This window comes from Anolis carolinensis, unplaced genomic scaffold, assembly GCF_035594765.1.
Source record: "Anolis carolinensis isolate JA03-04 unplaced genomic scaffold, rAnoCar3.1.pri scaffold_12, whole genome shotgun sequence".
Lineage (NCBI taxonomy): Eukaryota > Metazoa > Chordata > Lepidosauria > Squamata > Dactyloidae > Anolis > Anolis carolinensis.
The window spans coordinates 13,204,791-13,226,876 of NW_026943823.1; the positions used below are offsets into that span (position 1 = coordinate 13,204,791).

Below are 22,086 nucleotides of genomic sequence, written 5' to 3' on the forward strand. Positions count from 1 at the left end.
AAAAGCCAACTTTGCCAAAAAGAACTGCAGCTCCCATTAGTCCTTGGAAGAACTAAAAAAATCCTTTTTGGGAAAAAAGGGACCCACTTTTGCCCTTTCATTGCTCAAATAGGGCAGTCTCTCCGTGAAAGGGTCGCTTTCTGTGTTTCAAAAGCCAACTTTGCCAAAAAGAACTGCAGCTCCCATTAGTCCTTGGCAGAACTCAAAAAAATCCTTTTTGGGAAACAAGGGACCCACTTTTGCCCTTTCATTGCTCAAATAGGGCAGTCTCTCCGTGAAAGGGTCGCTTCCTGTGTTTCAAAAGCCAACTTTGCCAAAAAGAACTGCAGCTCCCATTAGTCCTTGGCAGAACTCAAAAAAATCCTTTTTGGGAAAAAAGGGACCCACTTTTGCCCTTTCATTGCTCAAATAGGGCAGTCTCTCCGTGAAAGGGTCGCTTCCTGTGTTTCAAAAGCCAACTTTGCCAAAAAGAACTGCAGCTCCCATTAGTCCTTGGCAGAACTAAAAAAATCCTTTTTGGGAAAAAAGGGACCCACTTTTGCCCTTTCATTGCTCAAATAGGGCAGTCTCTCCATGAAAGGGTCGCTTTCTGTGTTTCAAAAGCCAACTTTGCCAAAAAGAATTGCAGCTCCCATTAGTCCTTGGCAGAACTCAAAAAACTCCTTTTTGGGAAACAAGGGACCCACTTTTGCCCTTTCATTGCTCAAATAGGGCAGTCTCTCCGTGAAAGGGTCGCTTCCTGTGTTTCAAAAGCCAACTTTGCCAAAAAGAACTGCAGCTCCCATTAGTCCTTGGAAGAACTAAAAAAATCCTTTTTGGGAAAAAAGGGACCCACTTTTGCCCTTTCATTGCTCAAATAGGGCAGTCTCTCCGTGAAAGGGTCGCTTCCTGTGTTTCAAAAGCCAACTTTGCCAAAAAGAATTGCAGCTCCCATTAGTCCTTGGCAGAACTCAAAAAACTCCTTTTTGGGAAACAAGGGACCCACTTTTGCCCTTTCATTGCTCAAATAGGGCAGTCTCTCCGTGAAAGGGTCGCTTCCTGTGTTTCAAAAGCCAACTTTGCCAAAAAGAACTGCAGCTCCCATTAGTCCTTGGCAGAACTAAAAAAATCCTTTCTGGGAAACAAGGGACCCACTTTTGCCCTTTCATTGCTCAAATAGGGCAGTCTCTCCGTGAAAGGGTCGCTTTCTGTGTGTCAAAAGCCAACTTTGCCAAAAAGAACTGCAGCTCCCATTAGTCCTTGGCAGTACTCAAAAAAATCCTTTTTGGGAAACAAGGGACCCACTTTTGCCCTTTCATTGCTCAAATAGGGCAGTCTCTCCGTGAAAGGGTCGCTTTCTGTGTTTCAAAAGCCAACTTTGCCAAAAAGAATTGCAGCTCCCATTAGTCCTTGGCAGAACTCAAAAAACTCCTTTTTGGGAAACAAGGGACCCACTTTTGCCCTTTCATTGCTCAAATAGGGCAGTCTCTCCTTGAAAGGGTCGCTTTCTGTGTTTCAAAAGCCAACTTTGCCAAAAAGAACTGCAGCTCCCATTAGTCCTTGGCAGAACTGGAAAGTACAGGTATCCCCTTGTAAAAAAATAAAATTAGCTAAAAAATACATAGACGATTTTGCGGCAGTTAAGATACCCTTAATAACATAACACGTTGCCAATCAAGAAACAAGAAATATTTTTCACCACTTCCACGACACCTTTCCATCCCCCCATCTGTCTCCTGAAAACACTCCTGCTGTCATGAAACGTTCAGCTGTACGCGGGTCTGGGGGAGCAAGTCCTGATAGTGGTAAAGGCACAGCCAGGACACTGTGGGGGGCCAAAAAAGTAAGGGTGGGTCCCATCCGTCTGGAACGCCGAACTATGGGAGTGGGTGGACTTGATGAAGAAGCCGGCTGTTCGCATGCAGAAAGTACACAGCCCTCCACACCGAGCCAGTTGTCTTATAGAGCTGAGACCACAGGAAGATCAATGGAACATACAGGTTTAGCCGTCCTGGAACTACAGGTGGTGGATAGTGAGGATATAGATAACCCCACCCCTCCACCCGCTACTGACAGTGAGGAGGAGGTAGAGGAGGTTGTACCATCCAAACAAAAACTTTCTCAAGCTGACGAAAGGGTGCCCACGACTCCTATCTCAGTGGGCGTCCCCACAGTGGCTGTGGGGAGGCCTAGGTCTTATATTTGGGACCATTTCCATGTGCACTCTCAGAGTGCTACCTTGGCTGTTTGTAGGCACTGTGGGGCAAATATCAGCAGAGGCAGAGACCTGAGACATCTTTCAACCTCGGGGTTGAGTTCTCACTTGAAGCGACACCATCCCTCCATATCGGTACGAGGGGGAACTGCAAGCCCTTCCAGTGGCAGCATTAGCACACAAAGTCCTCCTGGTGAAGATGGTGGAAGGCAGACACAGTCCACCTTGGAGGATTGGGCCATTCCATTACCCAGAAAGAAAACGGGGGAAACATTACTCACACCCCAGCAGATAACCCAAACTGTGGGAGAGATGATTGCCCTTGATCACCATCCCTTCCGCCTGGTTGAACAAGAAGGCTTCGTACGCCTTATGAAAAGGCTGTGCCCCCGATACAAAATCCCCTCCCGTCACACCTTTTCCAGAAAAGTAATTCCCGGCTTGTACGAGGGCTGTAAGGAACGCATTTCACAGATGTTGCGTAGCGCCATGGGAGGACACATCCATTTTACCTCTGACATTTGGTCAAGCTTGGGAGGAGGCCATTCCTACCTCTCTCTCACAGCACATTGGTGGGAGAAGGAAGGCAGTATGGATACATCCCATCGTTGGGCACTCCTCGCGTTGGAGGTTGTTGATCGAGATCACAAGGCAGAGACCATCTGCAGCTCTCTGGAAAACATTATGGGGGAGTGGATGCAGTATAGGCCGGAAGAAATGAGGAGGGGCTTTATGGTGACTGACGCTGGGAAAAATATGATCAAAGCGGTTGAAAGTGCCGGGTTTCAGAATGTGTCCTGCATGGCCCACATGCTTCACAATACCGTCAAGGAAGGTTTAAAGAGCCCGGAAGAGCAGCCAGCCAGCAACGCAAACATCTCCCTGCTGATCGAGCGCTGTAGAAAGATCGCGGGCTACTTCCACAGGAGCATCAAGGCAGCCCGGCAGCTGAGAGAGAGGCAGAGCCTTGAAGGCCTCCCGCAGCACAAGCTGCTCCAGGACGTCTCAACTCGGTGGAATTCAACCTTTAAAATGCTTGAGCGCATGGTCGAGCAGCAGAAGGCGGTACACAGCATCTCGCTCACTTTGGTTGCGCCAGTTAGCAAACTTGTTCCAAATAAGCAAGAGTGGGACACCATCTCCCAGCTAGTAGACATACTAAAGCCATTCAAACATGCCACTGACACCCTTTCGGACTCAAAAGCCCTTCTTAGCCAGGCAGTGCCCATGGTCTTGAGGCTAAGGAGGCACCTAGAAAGGCTTGGGGCCGGTCGAACAATGGACTCCCTGGCTGGACCGCTGACACCGCCGGCCCAGGAGGTGGTGAGGAGGTTGTCCTTTGCTGTACGGAAACGCCTTGAGCCACTTCTTTCCAGCAAGGTCCATATGCTGGCGGCCTTGTGTGATCCCCGGCTAAAGTACAACGTCTGCCCAAAAGACTTTACCGTGTGGAAGGCCCAACTAGTTAACCTTGTAAGGGAGGTCTTTGCTGCCAGGGTGGAGGAAACGGGCACAGCGGCCCCTCTTCCGGAAATGCCTGTCACCCCCAGCACTAGCGCTAGTGGCGAGACTGAAAGTCCCGGGGAGCCGGGAGGTGTTTGCCGTAGGGATACGGATCTCCAGCAGCGACCAGGAAACGTATTTTTTGCGGAGACAGTGGCCATACTAGCCTGCTCTGAAGAATCCTCTTTGCTGGCTTCTGCTCAAAAGGTAGACTCGGCCGAATGCTCGGTCAACAGGTACTTTGAGGAGCCTCCTGAGATAATATCTTGTGATCCATTGGCCTATTGGGCTTCACGCGAACACATGTGGCCGGACCTGTCACACGTAGCCCGCCAGTTCCTCAGCTGTCCTCCCACGAGCGTGCAGAGCGAAAGGGTCTTCAGCCTAGCGGGAGATGTAGTCACGCCCCACCGCAGCTTGCTGGACCCGCAAACAGTTGAGAAACTGGTTTTCCTGAAGGCCAACCTTCCCGTGTTGAATTTCCCAGATTTGGATTTTGACACCGACGGCTCTTAGAGCAATAGTTCTCCTTTAATCAGCTCTGCTTCAGAGTAACTTTGGCTAATTTTGTGGGTGGCCAGGGGTGGGGTTGCCCCTTTGGACTCTGTCAAACAACTCTCTCCTCTAACCTACAATGCTTTCCTCTCTCTTTTTCCTTCCTTTCTCGTCTTTATCATCACTCACCGTTGCCCTCTGTTGTTTTTGGGTTCATCAATCACAAGGCGCCGTTTCCCGAATCATTGAATCATGGAACCATAGAAAAGTAGAGTTGGAATAGAACTCATGGGCCATCAAGTTCTCCCCCAACAGACACGCAGGAAGTTTCATTCAAAGCATTCCCCACAGATGGCCATCGAGCCTATGCTTAAAAGCTTCAAAAGAAGGAGGCCCCAACACAGTCCGGGGGAGACAGTTCCACTCCAGAACAGTCTTCACAGTCAGGAAGTTCTTCCTGATGTTCCGGTGGAATCACCATTCCACTTCTTGGAACACACTGCTCCGTCCTGTTGTCTTCTGGGCAGCAGAAAATAAGCTTGCTTCCTCCTCCCTATGACTACCCCTCACATATTTGTACATTGCTAACATTTCTCCTCTCAGCCTTCTCTTCTGCAGGCTAAACAATGATTACCAGCTAATAAAGCCTCTACTCATACTGCTTGATCAGACCCTTTTTCATTGTAGTCGGAATCCTGTATACACTTTCAAGCTTGACCGCATCTCCATTTATCTGCGTTGCCCAAAGTTGGACATATTATTCCAGGTGCGGTCTGACCACGGCAGAGTAGAGTGGGAACAGGACTGCCTTGGATCTAGACGACGCTATTCCCCTGTTAATGCATGCCTAAAGCCCATTGGATATTTGCTCTGCCGCATACCATAGTAGGCTGATTGTTGTGTTGTTGTCCACGAGGACTCACAGACAGTTTTCTCACACAGTGCTGTCAAGCTAGGCGTCCCAAGAAATGTCGCTTGGATTTACATTATGTTTAACAAAGTGAAGTTTCTTTCATTTGTCCCTGTTGAACTTAATAAAGTTACTTTTGGTCCATCTCTGTAGTCTGAAGTCACAAAGTTTTTTCTCTCCCTCAATAGTGACGCTCTAGAGGTAGAAGGATTTTTGGTGAGAAATTACTCCATGAAATCCTAGGTAGGATATGCATCCTCTTAGGGTTCATTACGGATTTCATTCAATTCCCTTTTTTAATTTTTTTGGTTCAAACATTATTTCCCTCATGAGCCAGGAATTTTTGGTCTTCTCCAGATCCTAAGAGTTCCTGTACAGAAAGAGCAGTGATATATTTGATGAGGATACTTCGGATATTCATTTAAGGTGAAGGAATATGCCAGAGTCATATTTTTTTGATATATCTGTCCATCTGAACCTTTGAGGACGTGTTTTGCCACGGGGATTAATACAACACCTCGACTTTGGCCAGCACTTTCATCTTTCATCTAAAGTTTCATCTTTCACTGTCCCATTGGCTTGAGCGGTTGTGGTCGACGCAGTGGCCGCGGTACGGCCGCCTTTGGTCCCCCTTTCCCTCTGGCCGCGCACGTGGACGGTGGCGTTTGCCCGTCAGGGCGTGTGCCTTTGCGGCTGCTAGTGACCTCTGGGCGCAGGTTCCGTCGAGTGCGAACCGCATTTTGCTGGCTTGTTGGTATAACTCAGAGGGTCAAATCGTCAAAGTCAGAGGAACACCATCAAATTTGGACAAATTTCTCAAAATGTAAACCTTGGGTCCCATCACCCTGAAAGGCTGTGATTGACGCTGTTGCTGCGGAACGGCCGCCTTTGGTTGTTCTGGCCCTCTGGCCGCACACGTGGACGGTGGCGTTTGCCCGTCAGGGCGTGTGCCTTTGCGGTTGCTAGTGACCTCTGGGCGCAGGTTCTGTGGCGTGGGAACTTCAATTTGCTGGCTTGTTGGCAGGGACAATAGAAGAGGGTGGAATCACCGCACCGCAGAAAGCAGGACACCTTGGCCTTGTCCACCTCTTTTTCAAATTTTCTTCTTCCACTTTCCCATCGCCTTTAAAGGCAGTGTACTCGACGCTGTGGCCGCGGGACGACCGCATTTTGTTCCCCCCGCAATCTTTCCGCGCACGCGGGCGGTGGCGTTTGCCCGTCAGGGCGTGTGCCTTTGCGGCTGCTAGTGACCTCTGGGCGCATGTCCTCTGGCTACGGAAGTGCTTCTTGCTGCCTTGTTGGCAGCGACGATAGAAGAGGGTGGAATCACCGCACCGCTGAAAGCGGGACACCTCGGCCTTGTCCACCTCTTTTTTAAATTTTCTTCTTCCACTTTCCCATCGCCTTTAAAGGCAGTGTACTCGACGCTGTGGCCGCGGGACGACCGCATTTTGTTCCCCCCGCAATCTTTCCGCGCACGCGGGCGGTGGCGTTTGCCCGTCAGGGCGTGTGCCTTTGCGGCTGCTAGTGACCTCTGGACGCATGTCCTCTGGCTACGGAAGTGCTTCTTGCTGCCTTGTTGGCAGCGACGATAGAAGAGGGTGGAATCACCGCACCGCTGAAAGCGGGACACCTCGGCCTTGTCCACCACTTTTCTAAATTTTCTTCTTCCACTGTCCCATCACCTTGAGAGGCGGTTGTCGACGCTGTTGCCGAGGGACAGACGCCTAAGGTTCCCCTCGCCCTCTGTCCGCGCCCGAGGACGGTGCCCTTTGCCTGTCAGGGCGTGTGCCTTTGCGGCTGCTAGTGACCCTTGGGCGCAGGTTCTGTTTGTTGGTAGGACGATAGAAGAGGGTGGAATCTCACCGCAGAAAGTCTTACACTCAGAAGTAAGACTTGTAGTCTTCAACTATCTATGGAGAACTCTCGGACAGATTCAGAAAAGAAATTCCTGTTGGACATCAACGGCGTCACTTCCTTCAAGTCCATGCCATCCTGATGCTATGCCTGTAATATCACTACCTCCTTGAATCGGACGGGCAATAAAACATGGAGGATGGACCAGTTGGATCTTCTAACACTCCCAGGCACTGTCTTGTTTTTCAAAAAGGAATTCTTTTCAAAAGTGCCGTTTTTTCCCACGCTCTGCCTTCCTAACGGTCAAGCTCTCACATCTGCAGGTTTCTGGACTACGGCATTGCGATGACAATGCCAGTATGCGGTCCTCCAATTTTTGCATGAAGTCTCTTTTCTTTTTTTGTGTAGTGTGGACACAGCTCTGCAAAACCTCTACTAACTTGCAGACCACAGTCCACACCTACAGTGAGATGTTGCAAGAATAAAGTAAAGGTCTGTCAAACCCTCCTCATCCAATCCATGCTGTTGACAGTTATACATCTCTGTGGTTCCCTTTGGCTTCCTTCTCAACCCAGCTTTGGTCATTTACCTTTAATAACACCACACACACACACAACTCTTCCCTCTAGTTCAACGCCATAGAAACATTAACCTGACATCAGAGCCGTAAAACATTCCAGTTCCGAAAAGCCTTCGAGGACTGTGGGGTGGATCGCTGGCAGATGAAGAATTGGTTTCCAGGCAAAGAGTATTTCGCACTTTATTGATTTTTAACTCTCAAACTACCTCATCTATGTGCAATTATTCAGCCCTCGGCCACAGAGCCGTGTTTTTACACCTCTGTTTTTTAAGCAGGTAATGCTGTGACAGCTTTCTTATTTTATGTGTTATTGATGCAACATTTCCTTTAACAAATATAAAATTTTGGGGTTTAATTGTTCACATTGTATTGCTGACGGCCACGCCCCATGGAAGCTGCTCAGAGTCCCTCCGGGAAGATGGGCCGGGTAATAACAATAAAGATCTTACTGTGGTATTAGTACAATCATTATTGATGTCATGATGTCCACGATTTCCCTGTGGAATGCCAGCTAGCTTGTGTCCTCCCGGGAAGGGTGCGGCCAGGGCCGCTGACGGTTTGCTGTCATGGAGTGTGCCTTTGTGGCGGCTACAGACTGTGTTGCTATGGTCTGGTTGACACATTAGTCAGTGGGGCTTGGGCCCACATTTCACTAGCAGACGTGAAGAATACACGCCCTTCCCCTTGGGGGGTGAGTAGGTGGCGTTGGGCCGGCCAACGGTGGCCGGCCCCCCTGGTCAGTGGGGCTTGGGCCCACAGTTCACTAGCAGACGTGAAGAATACACGCCCTTCCCCATGTGGGTTCTGTGGTGGGCGTGGGGCCCCGGCCAACGGTGGCCGGCCCCCCTGGTCAGTGGGGCTTGGGCCCACATTTCACTAGCAGACGTGAAGAATACACGCCCTTCCCCATGTGGGTTCTGTGGTGGGCATGGGGCCGGCCAACGGTGGCCGGCCCCCCTGGTCAGTGGGGCTTGGGCCCACAGTTCACTAGCAGACGTGAAGAATACACGCCCTTCCCCATGTGGGTTCTGTGGTGGGCGTGGGGCCGGCCAACGGTGGCCGGCCCCCCTGGTCAGTGGGGCTTGGGCCCACATTTCACTAGCAGACGTGAAGAATACACGCCCTTCCCCATGTGGGTTCTGTGGTGGGCGTGGGGCCGGCCAACGGTGGCCGGCCCCCCTGGTCAGTGGGGCTTGGGCCCACAGTTCACTAGCAGACGTGAAGAATACACGCCCTTCCCCATGTGGGTTCTGTGGTGGGCGTGGGGCCGGCCAACGGTGGCCGGCCCCCCTGGTCAGTGGGGCTTGGGCCCACATTTCACTAGCAGACGTGAAGAATACACGCCCTTCCCCATGTGGGTTCTGTGGTGGGCGTGGGGCCGGCCAACGGTGGCCGGCCCCCCTGGTCAGTGGGGCTTGGGCCCACATTTCACTAGCAGACGTGAAGAATACACGCCCTTCCCCATGTGGGTTCTGTGGTGGGCGTGAGGCCGGCCAACGGTGGCCGGCCCCCCTGGTCAGGGGGGCTTGGGCCCACAGTTCACTAGCAGACGTGAAGAAGACACGTCTGAGGGGCTTGCGCCCACATTTCCAGGTATTTTACTTCTCTCTCTGTCTCTGGGAAGCGTGCCGGGCAACGGTGGCCGGCCCCCCTGAGCAGTATTTTAAGGTGCGGGCCTTGCCGCCTGTGGGTGTATCTTTCTTTTGTTTTGTTTTTGCTGCCTCACGGCCTACGTGGTCGTGTTTCCCGCGGTGCACCGCATCTCTCTTCTCTCTCGGCTGTCGTTCTTACCCCTTAGTGCGCTTTGGCACAGAAGCCTCCTTGGGGGCGGCCACTCTTTCTTCCTTTTCGGGAAGCGTGCCGGCCAACGGTGGCCGGCCCCCCTGAGCAGTATTTTAAGGTGCGGGCCTTGCCGCCTGTGGGTGTATCTTTCTTTTGGTTTGTTTTTGCTGCCTCACGGCCTACGTGGTCGTGTTTCCCGCGGTGCACCGCATCTCTCTTCTCTCTCGGCTGTCGTTCTTTACCCCTTAGTGCGCTTTGGCACAGAAGCCTCCTTGGGGGCGGCCACTCTTTCTTCCTTTTCGGGAAGCGTGCCGGGCAACGGTGGCCGGCCCTCAGTGAGCAGTATTTAAATGTGTGGGCCACTCTTTTTCCCTCTGTGGGAAGCGTGCCGGCCAAAGTTGGCCGGCCTAATATTTTAAGTTGTGGGCCACTCTTTCTTCCTTTTCGGGAAGCGTGCCGGGCAACGGTGGCCGGCCCTCAGTGAGCAGTATTTAAATGTGTGGGCCACTCTTTTTCCCTCTGTGGGAAGCGTGCCGGCCAAAGTTGGCCGGCCTAGTATTTTAAGTTGTGGGCCACTCTTTCTTCCTTTTCGGGAAGCGTGCCGGCCAACGGTGGCCGGCCCTCAGTGAGCAGTATTTAAATGTGTGGGCCACTCTTTTTCCCTCTGTGGGAAGCGTGCCGGCCAAAGTTGGCTGGCCTAGTATTTTAAGTTGTGGGCCACTCTTTCTTCCTTTTCGGGAAGCGTGCCGGGCAACGGTGGCCGGCCCTCAGTGAGCAGTATTTAAATGTGTGGGCCACTCTTTTTCCCTCTGTGGGAAGCGTGCCGGCCAAAGTTGGCCGGCCTAGTATTTTAAGTTGTGGGCCACTCTTTCTTCCTTTTCGGGAAGCGTGCCGGCCAACGGTGGCCGGCCCTCAGTGAGCAGTATTTAAATGTGTGGGCCACTCTTTTTCCCTCTGTGGGAAGCGTGCCGGCCAAAGTTGGCTGGCCTAGTATTTTAAGTTGTGGGCCACTCTTTCTTCCTTTTCGGAAAGCGTGCCGGGCAACGGTGGCCGGCCCTCAGTGAGCAGTATTTAAATGTGTGGGCCACTCTTTTTCCCTCTGTGGGAAGCGTGCCGGCCAAAGTTGGCCGGCCTAGTATTTTAAGTTGTGGGCCACTCTTTCTTCCTTTTCGGGAAGCGTGCCGGCCAACGGTGGCCGGCCCCCCTGAGCAGTATTTCAACGTGCGGGTCTTGCCGCCTGTGGGTGTATCTTTCTTTTGTTTTGTTTTTGCTGCCTCACGGCCTACGTGGTCGTGTTTCCCGCGGTGCACCGCATCTCTCTTCTCTCTCGTCTGTCGTTCTTTACCCCTTAGTGCGATTTGGCACAGAAGCCTCCTTGGGGGCGGCCACTCTTTCTTCCTTTTCGGGAAGCGTGCCGGGCAACGGTGGCCGGCCCCCCTGAGCAGTATTTTAAGGTGCGGGCCTTGCCGCCTGTGGGTGTATCTTTCTTTTGTTTTGTTTTTGCTGCCTCACGGCCTACGTGGTCGTGTTTCCCGCGGTGCACCGCATCTCTCTTCTCTCTCGGCTGTCGTTCTTTACCCCTTAGTGCGATTTGGCACAGAAGCCTCCTTGGGGGCGGCCACTCTTTCTTCCTTTTCGGGAAGCGTGCCGGGCAACGGTGGCCGGCCCCCCTGAGCAGTATTTTAAGGTGCGGGCCTTGCCGCCTGTGGGTGTATCTTTCTTTTGTTTTGTTTATGCTGCCTCACGGCCTACGTGGTCGTGTTTCCCGTGATGCACCGCATCTCTCTTCTCTCTCGGCTGTCGTTCTTACCCCTTTGTGCGATTTGGCACAGAAACCTCCTTGGGGGCGGCCACTCTTTCTTCCTTTTCGGGAAGCGTGCCGGCCAACGGTGGCCGGCCCCCCTGGGCAATATTTCAAGGTATGGGCCTTGCCGGCTGTGGCTTTTTCTTTCTTTTCTTTTCTTGCCTCCAGTAAGTTACAACACAATCACACAATAAACACAATCACAACACCAAAAAAAGGCCAAAACCCACAACAGGCAATGTGCCATGCTTTCTATATTTAGTAATATATATAATACAAAATAATAAATACAGCCAGACTTTTGAGCTGCAAGGATATTCAGTGCAATTCAACCAGACCAATAAAAGATTAACCTTCGAAAAAGGCGACCAGGCTTTGAAACAGTGATACTACTCTGAATCTGACCAACCAAAGATTTCCCCTAGATAGCAAGCACCCAGGCTTTGAACCACCGAGGCTATTCATTACAATTCTACCCCCCTAAAAGGCAACTACCTAACCTTCCAAGCAGCAAGCCTATTCCTTTCTATTCCACCTCACCAAACAAGGATTCCCATAAGAAAATGGCCAGGCTTTCAGGCTACAAAGCTATTATTCACTGTTATTCCACCTACCTAACAAAGAATTCCCATACACCACAGCAACGCGTGGCCGGGCACAGTAAACTATAAAATTGTGCAATAAATCTTAGGAAAGGGCAAACGCTCTGCAATTTAGCAAACAAGCAGGGTGGATTGTGTTCTCCCACTGTACCAAATTTGATCAGTATAGCTGAAAAAATGAGAGCAGGAGAGCCCCCGACCCCCCCCCCCCCGGGGCTGTTTTTGGGCGACCGCGCATGCGCGTCCGCCATTAACGAATTAATTTCGAAAATAACGAATTTTCGTTAATTTCGAAAAATTTTGGGGACAAAATTCGTAAATAGCAACAAAAACGAAAAACTGCCCCCTCTAGTTTTGAAACGAGTTTAGAATCAAATTTTTCATGGATCGATCAAGCCTACTGGATATATATAGAAGTCATTTTCTCTTTTCTTGAAGGTATGCCCGGCCCAACGGGGCTGAAGGGCTATCAAGGCATCCCAGGTGACCCAGGGCCTCCAGGACTAGTTGGGCAGCCGGGAACACCGGGACTTCCAGGTGAGGAATCAAAATGCTGACATGCGTATGTATGGGCATACCTCAATTAACAAAACCCTGTGACAATGAAGAGCCTGAAATATGATAGCCAGCCTCACTTTTCCTCTTCATCTTCTATTGCCCATCTGGAGTTTTTTGTAGCATCAGCATGGGTGGATGGAGAAACATAGGGTGCATCTACACTGTAGAATTAATGTAGTTTGACACCACTTAATTCGCCACTTAATATTAAAATCAGTTAATTTTTAAAAAATTAATAGAGATCTATGCCAGATACTGCATTTGTAAGGATCTATGTCATCTTCCTGTGAATTCGGATGCTTGAAAGTTAATGACATAATAACTCTGTTAGACTATATGAGCATTTGCTGGTAGAAATGAGTGTTTAGTATCAATCTAATTCCAATAATGATGTTTTCTCTAGGTCCCAAAGGTGATCGAGGATTATCTGGGCCCCCTGGGCCAACCGGCCCCCCGGGACAGAAAGGTTCCAGTGGTGAAATGGGTCTGCCAGGTAAGTTAGGTTATTTTTCACCCAGATTTGTTGTTGAGATGAGTTTTGTACTTTTATTCTTATAGAAGCCAGTGTTGGCACTCAAATCTATCTCATTTCTCATTTAATAAGAAATATTTCATATCAGTCAATAAATCCAGAATATATCTAAACTATACATTTGTAGCCATCTGATATTACTGAAATAATTATGACTACATTGCAAACTGGGAATTATAGACTGATGAAGTACTATACTTGGAATTCTGTGTTCGAGAATTCTTATCTCCTCCCCTGAATTGCCACATTTTCTAGCCAAGGATTTTAAATTTATGCTTAGGCTCCTCTTATTTAGAGATCCAAATGGCTTCCACGGCATAAAGGAGGGTTCGTCATTCACATCACACAGTTATACCGTTGTGATTCCTCTTGAATGAGATGGCAACGTTCTATAGAATCCTGGGATCGTAGTCTGTGGAGGTACTAGAGCTGTGGTTCTCAACCTGTGGGTCCCCAGGTGTTTTGACCTACAGCTCCCAGAAATCCCAGCCAGTTTACCATCTGTTAGGATTTCTGGGAGTTGAAGACCAAAACATCTGGGGACTCATAGGTTGAGAACCACTGCATAAGAGCTCTCTGCCTGGCAATGCTAAATACTTTTAAACCAGGACTCCCAAGATTCCCTATGGCAGAGTTATGTTGGGCTAGCACAGCGGATTAAGCCGCCAGCTATAAAAGATCCTGCCTACCGGAAAGTCAGTAGTTCCAAGCCCAGGTCAGGATGAGCTCCCATCGTCAGCCCAGTTTCTGTTCATCTAGAGGTCAAAAACAGCAATGTAAGTAGATTAAATAGGTACTGCTTTGGCAGGGAGGTAATAGGTGTCCTGAAAAAACATGCCGACAACAGGCTCCTCGGTGTGGAAAAATGAAACAACAGCACCTCCCCATGAGCCGGATGCTGGAGATTTATTTATTTAATACATTTATATCCCACGCTTTTCACCCCGAAGGGGACTCAGAGCAGCTTACAAATTAAATTTACATACAATATTATATTATTAGCATAGCACAATACTGGCAATAAATTACTATATTGTACTATATCAATATATTGTAATATTATTATTAATATTACATGTAATATAATATATAATTAACATTATTATATTGTATTATTAGTATTATATTGTATTACAAAATAATATTATTAATGAGATGAAAAGAGGGAAGCCTTGCCTCTGTTTATGTATTGTCTGTCTCTGTCAATTGTATAACGGCATTGAATGTTTGCCGTATATGTACCTGTAATCTACTCTGAGTCAGTTAAAGTGGAATCAAAGTGCTATAATTACCCTGTTTCCCCTAAAATAAGACATCCCCAGAAAATAAGACCTAGTAGAGGTTTTGCTGAATTGGTAAATATAAGGCCTCCCCCAAAAGTAAGACCTAGCCAAGTTTTTGTTTGGAAGCATAACCGCCAAACAGAACACCAGAGCATGCAGGATTGGTAAATGTACGTACCATAGAGTGTTGTACATGGAAATAATGGTAGTAACAAGAAATTCTTGATAGGATTCACAGTTTGTCTGGTTATGCTGGTTTGTGATGACAACTACTGTACAGTATATAATAAATGTTTAGTTTTTTGTTCAACAATAAATGTGAATTCTTCTTCATGGAAAAATAAGACATCCCCTGTTAGTAAGACCTAGAGCGTCTTTGGGAGAAAAAAATAATATAAAACACTGTCTTATTTTCGGGGAAACACGGTATGTGGCGTGAAGAGCCATAGCTAGTCTCCCATTGCAAGACTTCCCAGTTTTATGTTGACCTTCTTGCCAATTTAAATCTTCTGCAAAGTTCTGTTTTTACATGTTGGGCAGGTCCCCCCGGTGCAAAAGGTTTGCAAGGCATCGCGGGACGTCCTGGGCAACCTGGTTCGCCTGGACTTACCGGACTGAAGGGAGACAAAGGCAACCCTGGATTTTCAGACATCAGCATTCCGGGTCCACGGGGCCCAAAGGTATGTTACTAGAATGTTGCTTTTTCCAAGTGGATTTTATCAGTGTCCTATATAAAGCTCCAGTTAAGTAGAAAGAAAATAAATATTGTACATATGTACGAGAGAGAGGTGTCTCTCACTTTTTCAACAGGTCAATGACCACAGCACTGTTAAGAATAAAAAATCAGACTATTGAAAAATATAGGATGTTGGTACATGAGTACATATACTTTAATGCAGAGGTGGACAACATTGGCTCTTACATTTTTGCACTGTAGCATCTGTAATCCCTCGATGTTGGTTTTACTGCTTGAGGCTGATAGGACTTGCAGGGCAAAACTACAGCTGTCCATCACTAGTTTAATGGATACATGCCATCACCTGTTCTGTATTCTTCATAGTGTTGGCAACAGAGAACATACATTTGCCAGGTTTTCCACAGATAAATACAGGATGTTTGCGTCAGGCCTGTATGAAGCCATCTCATGTCTTGCAAGGGGTTTGTTTCACGATCTCAGGACTCCCATAAGATTTGTCATCTCACAAGAAACCCAAAGTGCAAGCAGATCTTGTGAAAGCAAGGCAACCAACGTGAGATGAAAACGTTGTTCTGGTGCTCCACATTAGTCCAGATGGATGGAAAGATCCATAGTGATCCACTCACAACCCCAGCAGACAGACCTCTAGCATACTGTTGTTGCTGCTGCTGCTGTGTTGTTTACACCCTACTTTTTCATCAAGACCCAATAATAATAATAATAATAATAATAATAATAATAATAATAATAATAATAATAATAATAATAATAATTTGGGTGCCGTGCCAAAAGATCTCAGCCGGTATTTAGAAACAATAGACATTGACAAAATTACGATCTGCCAACTGCAAAAGGCCACCCTACTGGGATCTGCACGCATCATCTGGAAATACATCACACAGTCCTAGACGCTTGGGAAGTGTTCAACTTGTAATTTTGTGATACGAAATCCAGCATATCTATCTTGTTTGCTGTGTCATAATATAATAATAATAATAATAATAATAATAATAATAATAATTTTATTTTTATACCCCGCCCCATCTCCCCAAAGGGACTCGGGGCGGCTTACATATGGGGCCAAGCCCAGGTCACAAACAATATAAAAACATAACAATAAAACAATAAACAATAAAACAAGTCATAGGTCAAGATACAATAAATATACTATGATAAAATCCTGGGTCGGCTCTAAAAAAGAACTGGGCCAAAAAAGTGCAATTAGTGTCAGGGTGAGGTAAATCCCAGAACTATTGTCCCGCTAAAGTGCTGGCGAAGGCATACACTATGGCCTGCTAAAGGAATAGGGTATAATAAATGAGATAAGCAACAAGTCAATAGGGTATAATAAATAGGGTATAATAAATGAGATAAGCAACAGGAACCAAAGCAGTTGATTGAGACCCAAAGTGGGACTTGGCACGTAGAGCCAAATTGCTGCATATGTACCAATTGCTTAGGGTTGGTCTATTCCCCAATTTGGGACTTTCCATATGATCCAGCTACAGGGCCTGGTTTTATGATCCCAAATGGGACAATAAGACATCCAACCAGTTTCCAAGCCTTCACTTGAGCTACTCCTGCCTCCCCTTTCCAATGGCTGCAGGACATACCCTTGTTTTTGACCTGTCCTGTTGCCTTCCAGGGAGACGCAGGGCCACCTGGCTACCGAGGGAGTCCCGGTGTCAAAGGGACTCCTGGTAATCCTGGTTTACCAGGTTTGTCTGGTAACCCAGGTGCAAAAGGTGAAATGGGCCTCCCCGGCTTCCCAGGTAATTCCTTTCTTGTTTAATTTGACAATTGTTTCTTCTGTTTTTCTTCATGCTTTCATGCTTTGGCTTCAGAGTCAGGTAATTCTTCTTCCTTCTCATGGTCATCCCTTACTGGACCTCGAGATAACATGACTAGAGGGTGAAGTCAAGACATTGTTCATGAACATTAAATCTACTTACCTTCTTCCAGTTCCCATCAGTCCTGGATAGCATGGCTGTGGCTGGAGAGGGGACCAACGAGCTTCATTGTTGCAAGAGCTCCACTGGTTGTTGGACTATTTCCAATCGTGGTTCAAAGGGATGGCCTATAAAGTCCTATATGGCTGGTCCAAGTTATTTGAAAGACAGCATTCTCCTCTATGAAGCCACCTGAGCTTTGAGGTCTTCTGGGAAGGTCCTTCTCTCAATCCCATTACCTTCACTTGTACATCCGGTGAAGTACAGGAGATGGCCTTTTTAAAGGCTGCTCCTAAAGAATTGAGACTGGCAAAAATGTTCTGAAGTCATGTTTACTCTATGACTTGAATCCCTAGCAGTTATAAACTCACAAATCCAGATTACCATCTCACGACAATCAGCCTTCCACATTCACTGGGGCCCCATGAAAGTGAAAAATCACAAATAAAATAAAACAATTGCTATTTTATGACTGAGGAGATGACTCTTGTAATGTCTTCCAACGTGACCTTGTAATCTATTCAGTGGTCAACATAGATCAGTATGTTCAGAGGCTGAACATAGGATGACATTGGAGGACCTCAAGATTCCTAGAAATGTGTTATCCCTAGAAACTTCTAGGTCCTCCAACATGACTGGAGGAAGTTGACCACAGAGTCACACTGTGTTTGGACTAGCATTCATACACAAGATCCATCCTGTTTGAGTAGTCCCATCTTAGCTGAGTTGTGTCCTCTTTATTTATCCATTCACTTGTTTTTGAAGCTCAAATTCTGCTCTCGCAGGGACGCCAGGTATTCCCGGACCAAAAGGTATTGATGGACCTCCAGGTAACCCAGGTGTGCCAGGATCACCAGGGCTTCCAGGTACGTGTTAAGGGATGCAAGACCTGTCAAACACATGTGTTACACAAATGAAGCTGGATTAGATCCCTTTCAGGCCTACTGGATTCTATTTTCACTTGCATTGTCCCATCCTATGAAATTTTGGAATTTGTTGTTTAGGAAGGGGCATTTAGAACACTCAGCAAAGGACCTCCAGTGCCTCTTGAAACTGCACATTCCAGGATGCATCCATGGCAGTTAAAATGATTTGATAGCACTGTATTTATGTACTGTGAGTGGATCCAGGTGTCCATTATCACAGATCCAAAAGCCACAGGTAGATTTTGGTGTGGAAGTAGTAGACATTATTGTCCAGCAAGAGAGAAGCTCACCAGTGATATGAACATTTAAAGGAGATGTTGCCCATTCCCTCTGGACATGGGGCCGGGCTGTGGCGCAGCTGTTGAGCAGCTGCCTTAAATCACTCTGACCATGAGGTCATGAGTTCGAGGCCAGCCCGTGGCGGGGTGAGCACCCGTCAATTAAAAATTAAAAATAGCCCCTGCTCGTTGCTGACCTAGCAACCCGAAAGATAGTTGCATCTATCAAGTAGGAGATAAGGTACCACTTATAAAGTGGGGAGGCAAGATTAACTAATTTACGACCTGGAATGAGGAAGTGCCGTCAGTGTGGATGATGAAGCAGCTGCTCCCCCCTGTGGCCAGAATCGAACATCCCCTCAGAAGAACGTTAACTTGCCTCTGTGTGTGTCTCTCAGTCTCTGTTTGATGTGTTTATGGGCATTGAATGTTTGCCCTTTGTGTGTTATAATGTGATCCGCCCTGAGTCCCCTTCGGGGTGAGAAGGGCGGAATATAAATACTGTAAATAAATAAATAAATGTCCTTCAGAATCCAATAAAAAGGAGGAATAACTGAACTTCTCAGCACATGAATGGTGACCATTCAAGCAAGTCTCAAGGCTTCCCAGAAAGACTGTTGTTTCTCACCTGTTTTCTTTTTATGTTATAGGTGAACCTGGTCGTTCTGGACCTCCAGGTTCTCCAGGGGAGAAAGGACAACCTGGACAAGATGGCATTCCTGGGCCAGCAGGACAGAAGGGTGAACCAGGTGAGCAAATACCTTCCTTCTCTTCTATAGTCCAGTTTTTCTCACTCTTATTTATTCTTTGCTAACAGAAGTGGGTCCATTCCACCATTATGTTTCAATCCCTCACCTTTTCTTTTTTTACCTTGAGGCATCCCATATCTGAAATGCTTGGGACCAGAAGTGTTTTGGATTTTGAAATGCCTGTATTTGCATATGTGTACATAATGAAATATGTTGGAGGTGGGAGCCAAGTCTAAACGTAAAATTCATTGATGTTTCATTTACACCTTACACACATAGCCTGAAGGTAAATATATACAATATTGCCACAGTGGCACAATGGGCTAAACCCTTTTGCTGAACTGCTGACCTGAAGATCTGAAGGTCGGTAGTTCAAATCCGCAAGGCGGGGTGAGCGCCCATCTGTCAGCCCCAGCTTCCTATATGGGGACATGAGAGAAGCCTCCCATAGGATGATAACACATCCGGGCATCCCCTTGGCAACATCTCTATAGATGGCCAATTATCTCACCCGAGAAGCGACTTTCAGTATACTCTCAATTCACTTCTGACGCAATAGAATATATATAGAGTCAACTATCAGAAAGTAAAGGTGTTGCTATTAATTTTGGAATTTGGAATATTTTAAGTTTCCTGATACGAGCTGCTCATCTTGTTAGATAGGATAGAGATCTGATACAACGACAACTGTATAAACATAAAAAAACAAATAGAAAACCCAACAGATTTAGAAACCTATATATAATACAATATGTATGGTAACTTGAGTAAATGAACTAAACAGACAAAATGTTTGTGGCAAGTAATTAACTTAGCACCTCTGCTAATATAGATGAGTATACGTCAGTGCTTCTCAACCTATAGGTCCCCAGATGTTTTGGCCTTCAACTGCCAGAAATCCTAGCATCTGATAAACTGGTTGGGATTTCTAGGAGTTGTAGGCCAAAACACTTGGGGACCCACAGGTTGAGAACCATTGGTATACGTAATGCCATGCAGCATGGACAGCAGTGTAGAACTGCATCTGCAGTATATAATCATTCCATTAACTTCTCTATGGTTATTGTGTTTTTTTCCAGGTCCACCAGGATTTGGTCGTCCCGGACCTCCAGGACTCCCAGGACTATCAGGCAAAGTTCCTTTGTCTTTATTCATGGAAGGGAGAAATCCTAGACCAGTAGTAGAGATCATACTTTGTATTCAGAAAGTTACTACTTCAATCACAGATTTCTCCAGTTGGAAAAGGGTTTAGATTGGTTGCTAAGAAAAACCTTTTCTTAAGACCCAGAAGATCCACTGGGAATCCAAAGTAGATAACATTAGGCTAGTTGGACAAAGAGATTGACTTGAAGTGGAATTATTTTTGTATTTAATTTGTAATAGATAAGATTTGAGAGATGGATTTACTATTAAGGTCCCAAATCACTTCAGGTTTGAAAGAATTGATTTGAGCTTGTCCAAGTATAATGGGATAGGCTCTGTGTCCAAGTTTTGTCACATAGAACCACAGAATCATAGAGTTGGAGCATTAAGTCTACCCTTTGACAATGCACAAAACAATAGTTTTATATTTTTACAACGATGTCCTGATTTACAACACAGCCCAACAAAAAGAAACGATCTTGGTGTCGGTTTTTAGTCCTGTTCCTGGGGTTATTTGGGGTGCTGATTTAGAAGATTGCCTTACATAGTCCACATTGTCTTCAGTTTTTTAGATATGGTTATGATGGTTTTCTATGGGCAAGCAGATGGTGACTGGTAATAATATATAGTAAACTTTATTTATATCCTGCCACCATCTCCCAAAGGGACTTGGGGTGGCTTACAAAGCACTCAAGGTGCAAATACACAAAATACAAAAGTGCAGAAACAATAACATAAAGACAGTAACAATCAACATAAACATCACAACCCCCCCGGTAAGATCAGTAAAATGCAACAATATCTGCAGATATAAAACAACTGTAATCAATATCAGTTTCATAAAGTTCATGGTGAAATAATCTCTAAGTCCTCAAATATATTCATTAAGGGATTCTAAACATGGTCAAATGCTTGTCGAAAAAAAAATGTCTTCAATTGTATACGGAAGGCTTGGAGAGTGGTGGCTAGCCTAATCTCTCTCGGGAGGACATTCCAAAGATAGGTTGGACTTGAAGCATATAGGTCTTCAGATCCAACCTATGGTAGATGCCTTATGTTCTGTATCTCAAAGACTAGAGCTGATAGGGGAAAACTGGTGCCATTTTTGGAATTGGCAGGTCAAGTATACCCAGAAACAAAGCTAACATTTGAGGCACCGAAATGTGTCTTGGCCAGTGAAATAGTTCTCAAAGTTTACACAGTTTTAAAGACTTTCAACCCAAATGTCCATTGTTTCTTGCAAATGTACAAAGGTTTCCAACCCAATTAAACATGGCTTTTCCCAATTTCTTTTTTTCTCAAACAGGTCAAAAGGGTGAATTAGGGTTGCCTGGGCCCCCAGGTTCACCGGGCCCCACTGGTCTGAAGGGGGAGATGGGTCCCCAAGGGTTTCCTGGTCTACAAGGTCCATCTGGCCCCCCAGGACTCCCAGGGCCAGCTTCAGAAGGACCAAAGGGCAGCCCTGGACCGCCGGGCATGCCAGGGAGGCCAGGTAAGATTGAGGAAGATAAGACCGCAGAACCTTTTGCTGACAGGTTATTGGTCTGTTGGATTAGACAACTTCTGATAAGTCCTGTAGTTACTAATGCTGGAAGGCATTAACTTGATGTCTTCTGGCTATCCAAAATTCGTCATGAAAGGTTATCTCTTGATAGCAATGTCAAGAGAGATCAAGAAAACCACACCCATTCAATAACCTGACAGCAAAACTTCGCCAACTTGAGATGTCCTCCGCATGTCATCACGGCAATCATCCAGCCGAGCACCCAATCAACTTTAATAGCATCTGCCAAATGTGCCTGTACCATGACGCCACATGATAAACCAATCCATCTTGTGCACCAAATGTCATAATAATAATACTACACTGCCCGCAGGACCCATTGAAATCAAACCCATGTTAGCAGCACAGCATGACCAGATTGTACCATGGTTCCTCTTCATCTTTGCGTCGCGTGTGTTCATCCTTGCTCCGTCATCTGCCACAGCTCCGATGGATCCAGTGCACCACGTCACCTTCACCCTTCCATCCTTGTCATCTTTGCTTCTCCTCTGTCTACTAATTCATGGGAGTGATGGTTTCCATAATGGGTGAACACCACTGAGCTGCTATTGGGTTTCTAGTACAATCAACACAATGATTCAATCATTTGGTGGTCAAAACAGAACAGGTGGACTTCCCTTTGTCCTGTTTGCTCTGTCTCCAAGTCCTACACTAAGCAGCAACATCATAGCAGAATTATT

General features: G+C 46.9%; 1 protein-coding gene across 3 annotated transcripts in view; it reads left to right on the top strand.

Annotated features, from left to right (window-relative positions):
* The window catches only part of col4a5 (collagen type IV alpha 5 chain), a 129,955-nt gene that overhangs the window by 86,512 nt on the left and 21,357 nt on the right, over window positions 1–22,086 (top strand). For all 3 annotated transcript variants that reach the window (XM_062964072.1, XM_062964070.1, XM_062964071.1), the window contains 8 exons: window positions 12,166–12,264; window positions 12,689–12,778; window positions 14,641–14,780; window positions 16,443–16,569; window positions 17,532–17,612; window positions 18,601–18,699; window positions 19,779–19,829; window positions 21,149–21,334. In XM_062964072.1, the coding sequence (XP_062820142.1) occupies window positions 12,166–12,264; window positions 12,689–12,778; window positions 14,641–14,780; window positions 16,443–16,569; window positions 17,532–17,612; window positions 18,601–18,699; window positions 19,779–19,829; window positions 21,149–21,334 (873 nt within the window). The remainder of the gene's footprint in view (window positions 1–12,165; window positions 12,265–12,688; window positions 12,779–14,640; window positions 14,781–16,442; window positions 16,570–17,531; window positions 17,613–18,600; window positions 18,700–19,778; window positions 19,830–21,148; window positions 21,335–22,086) is intronic.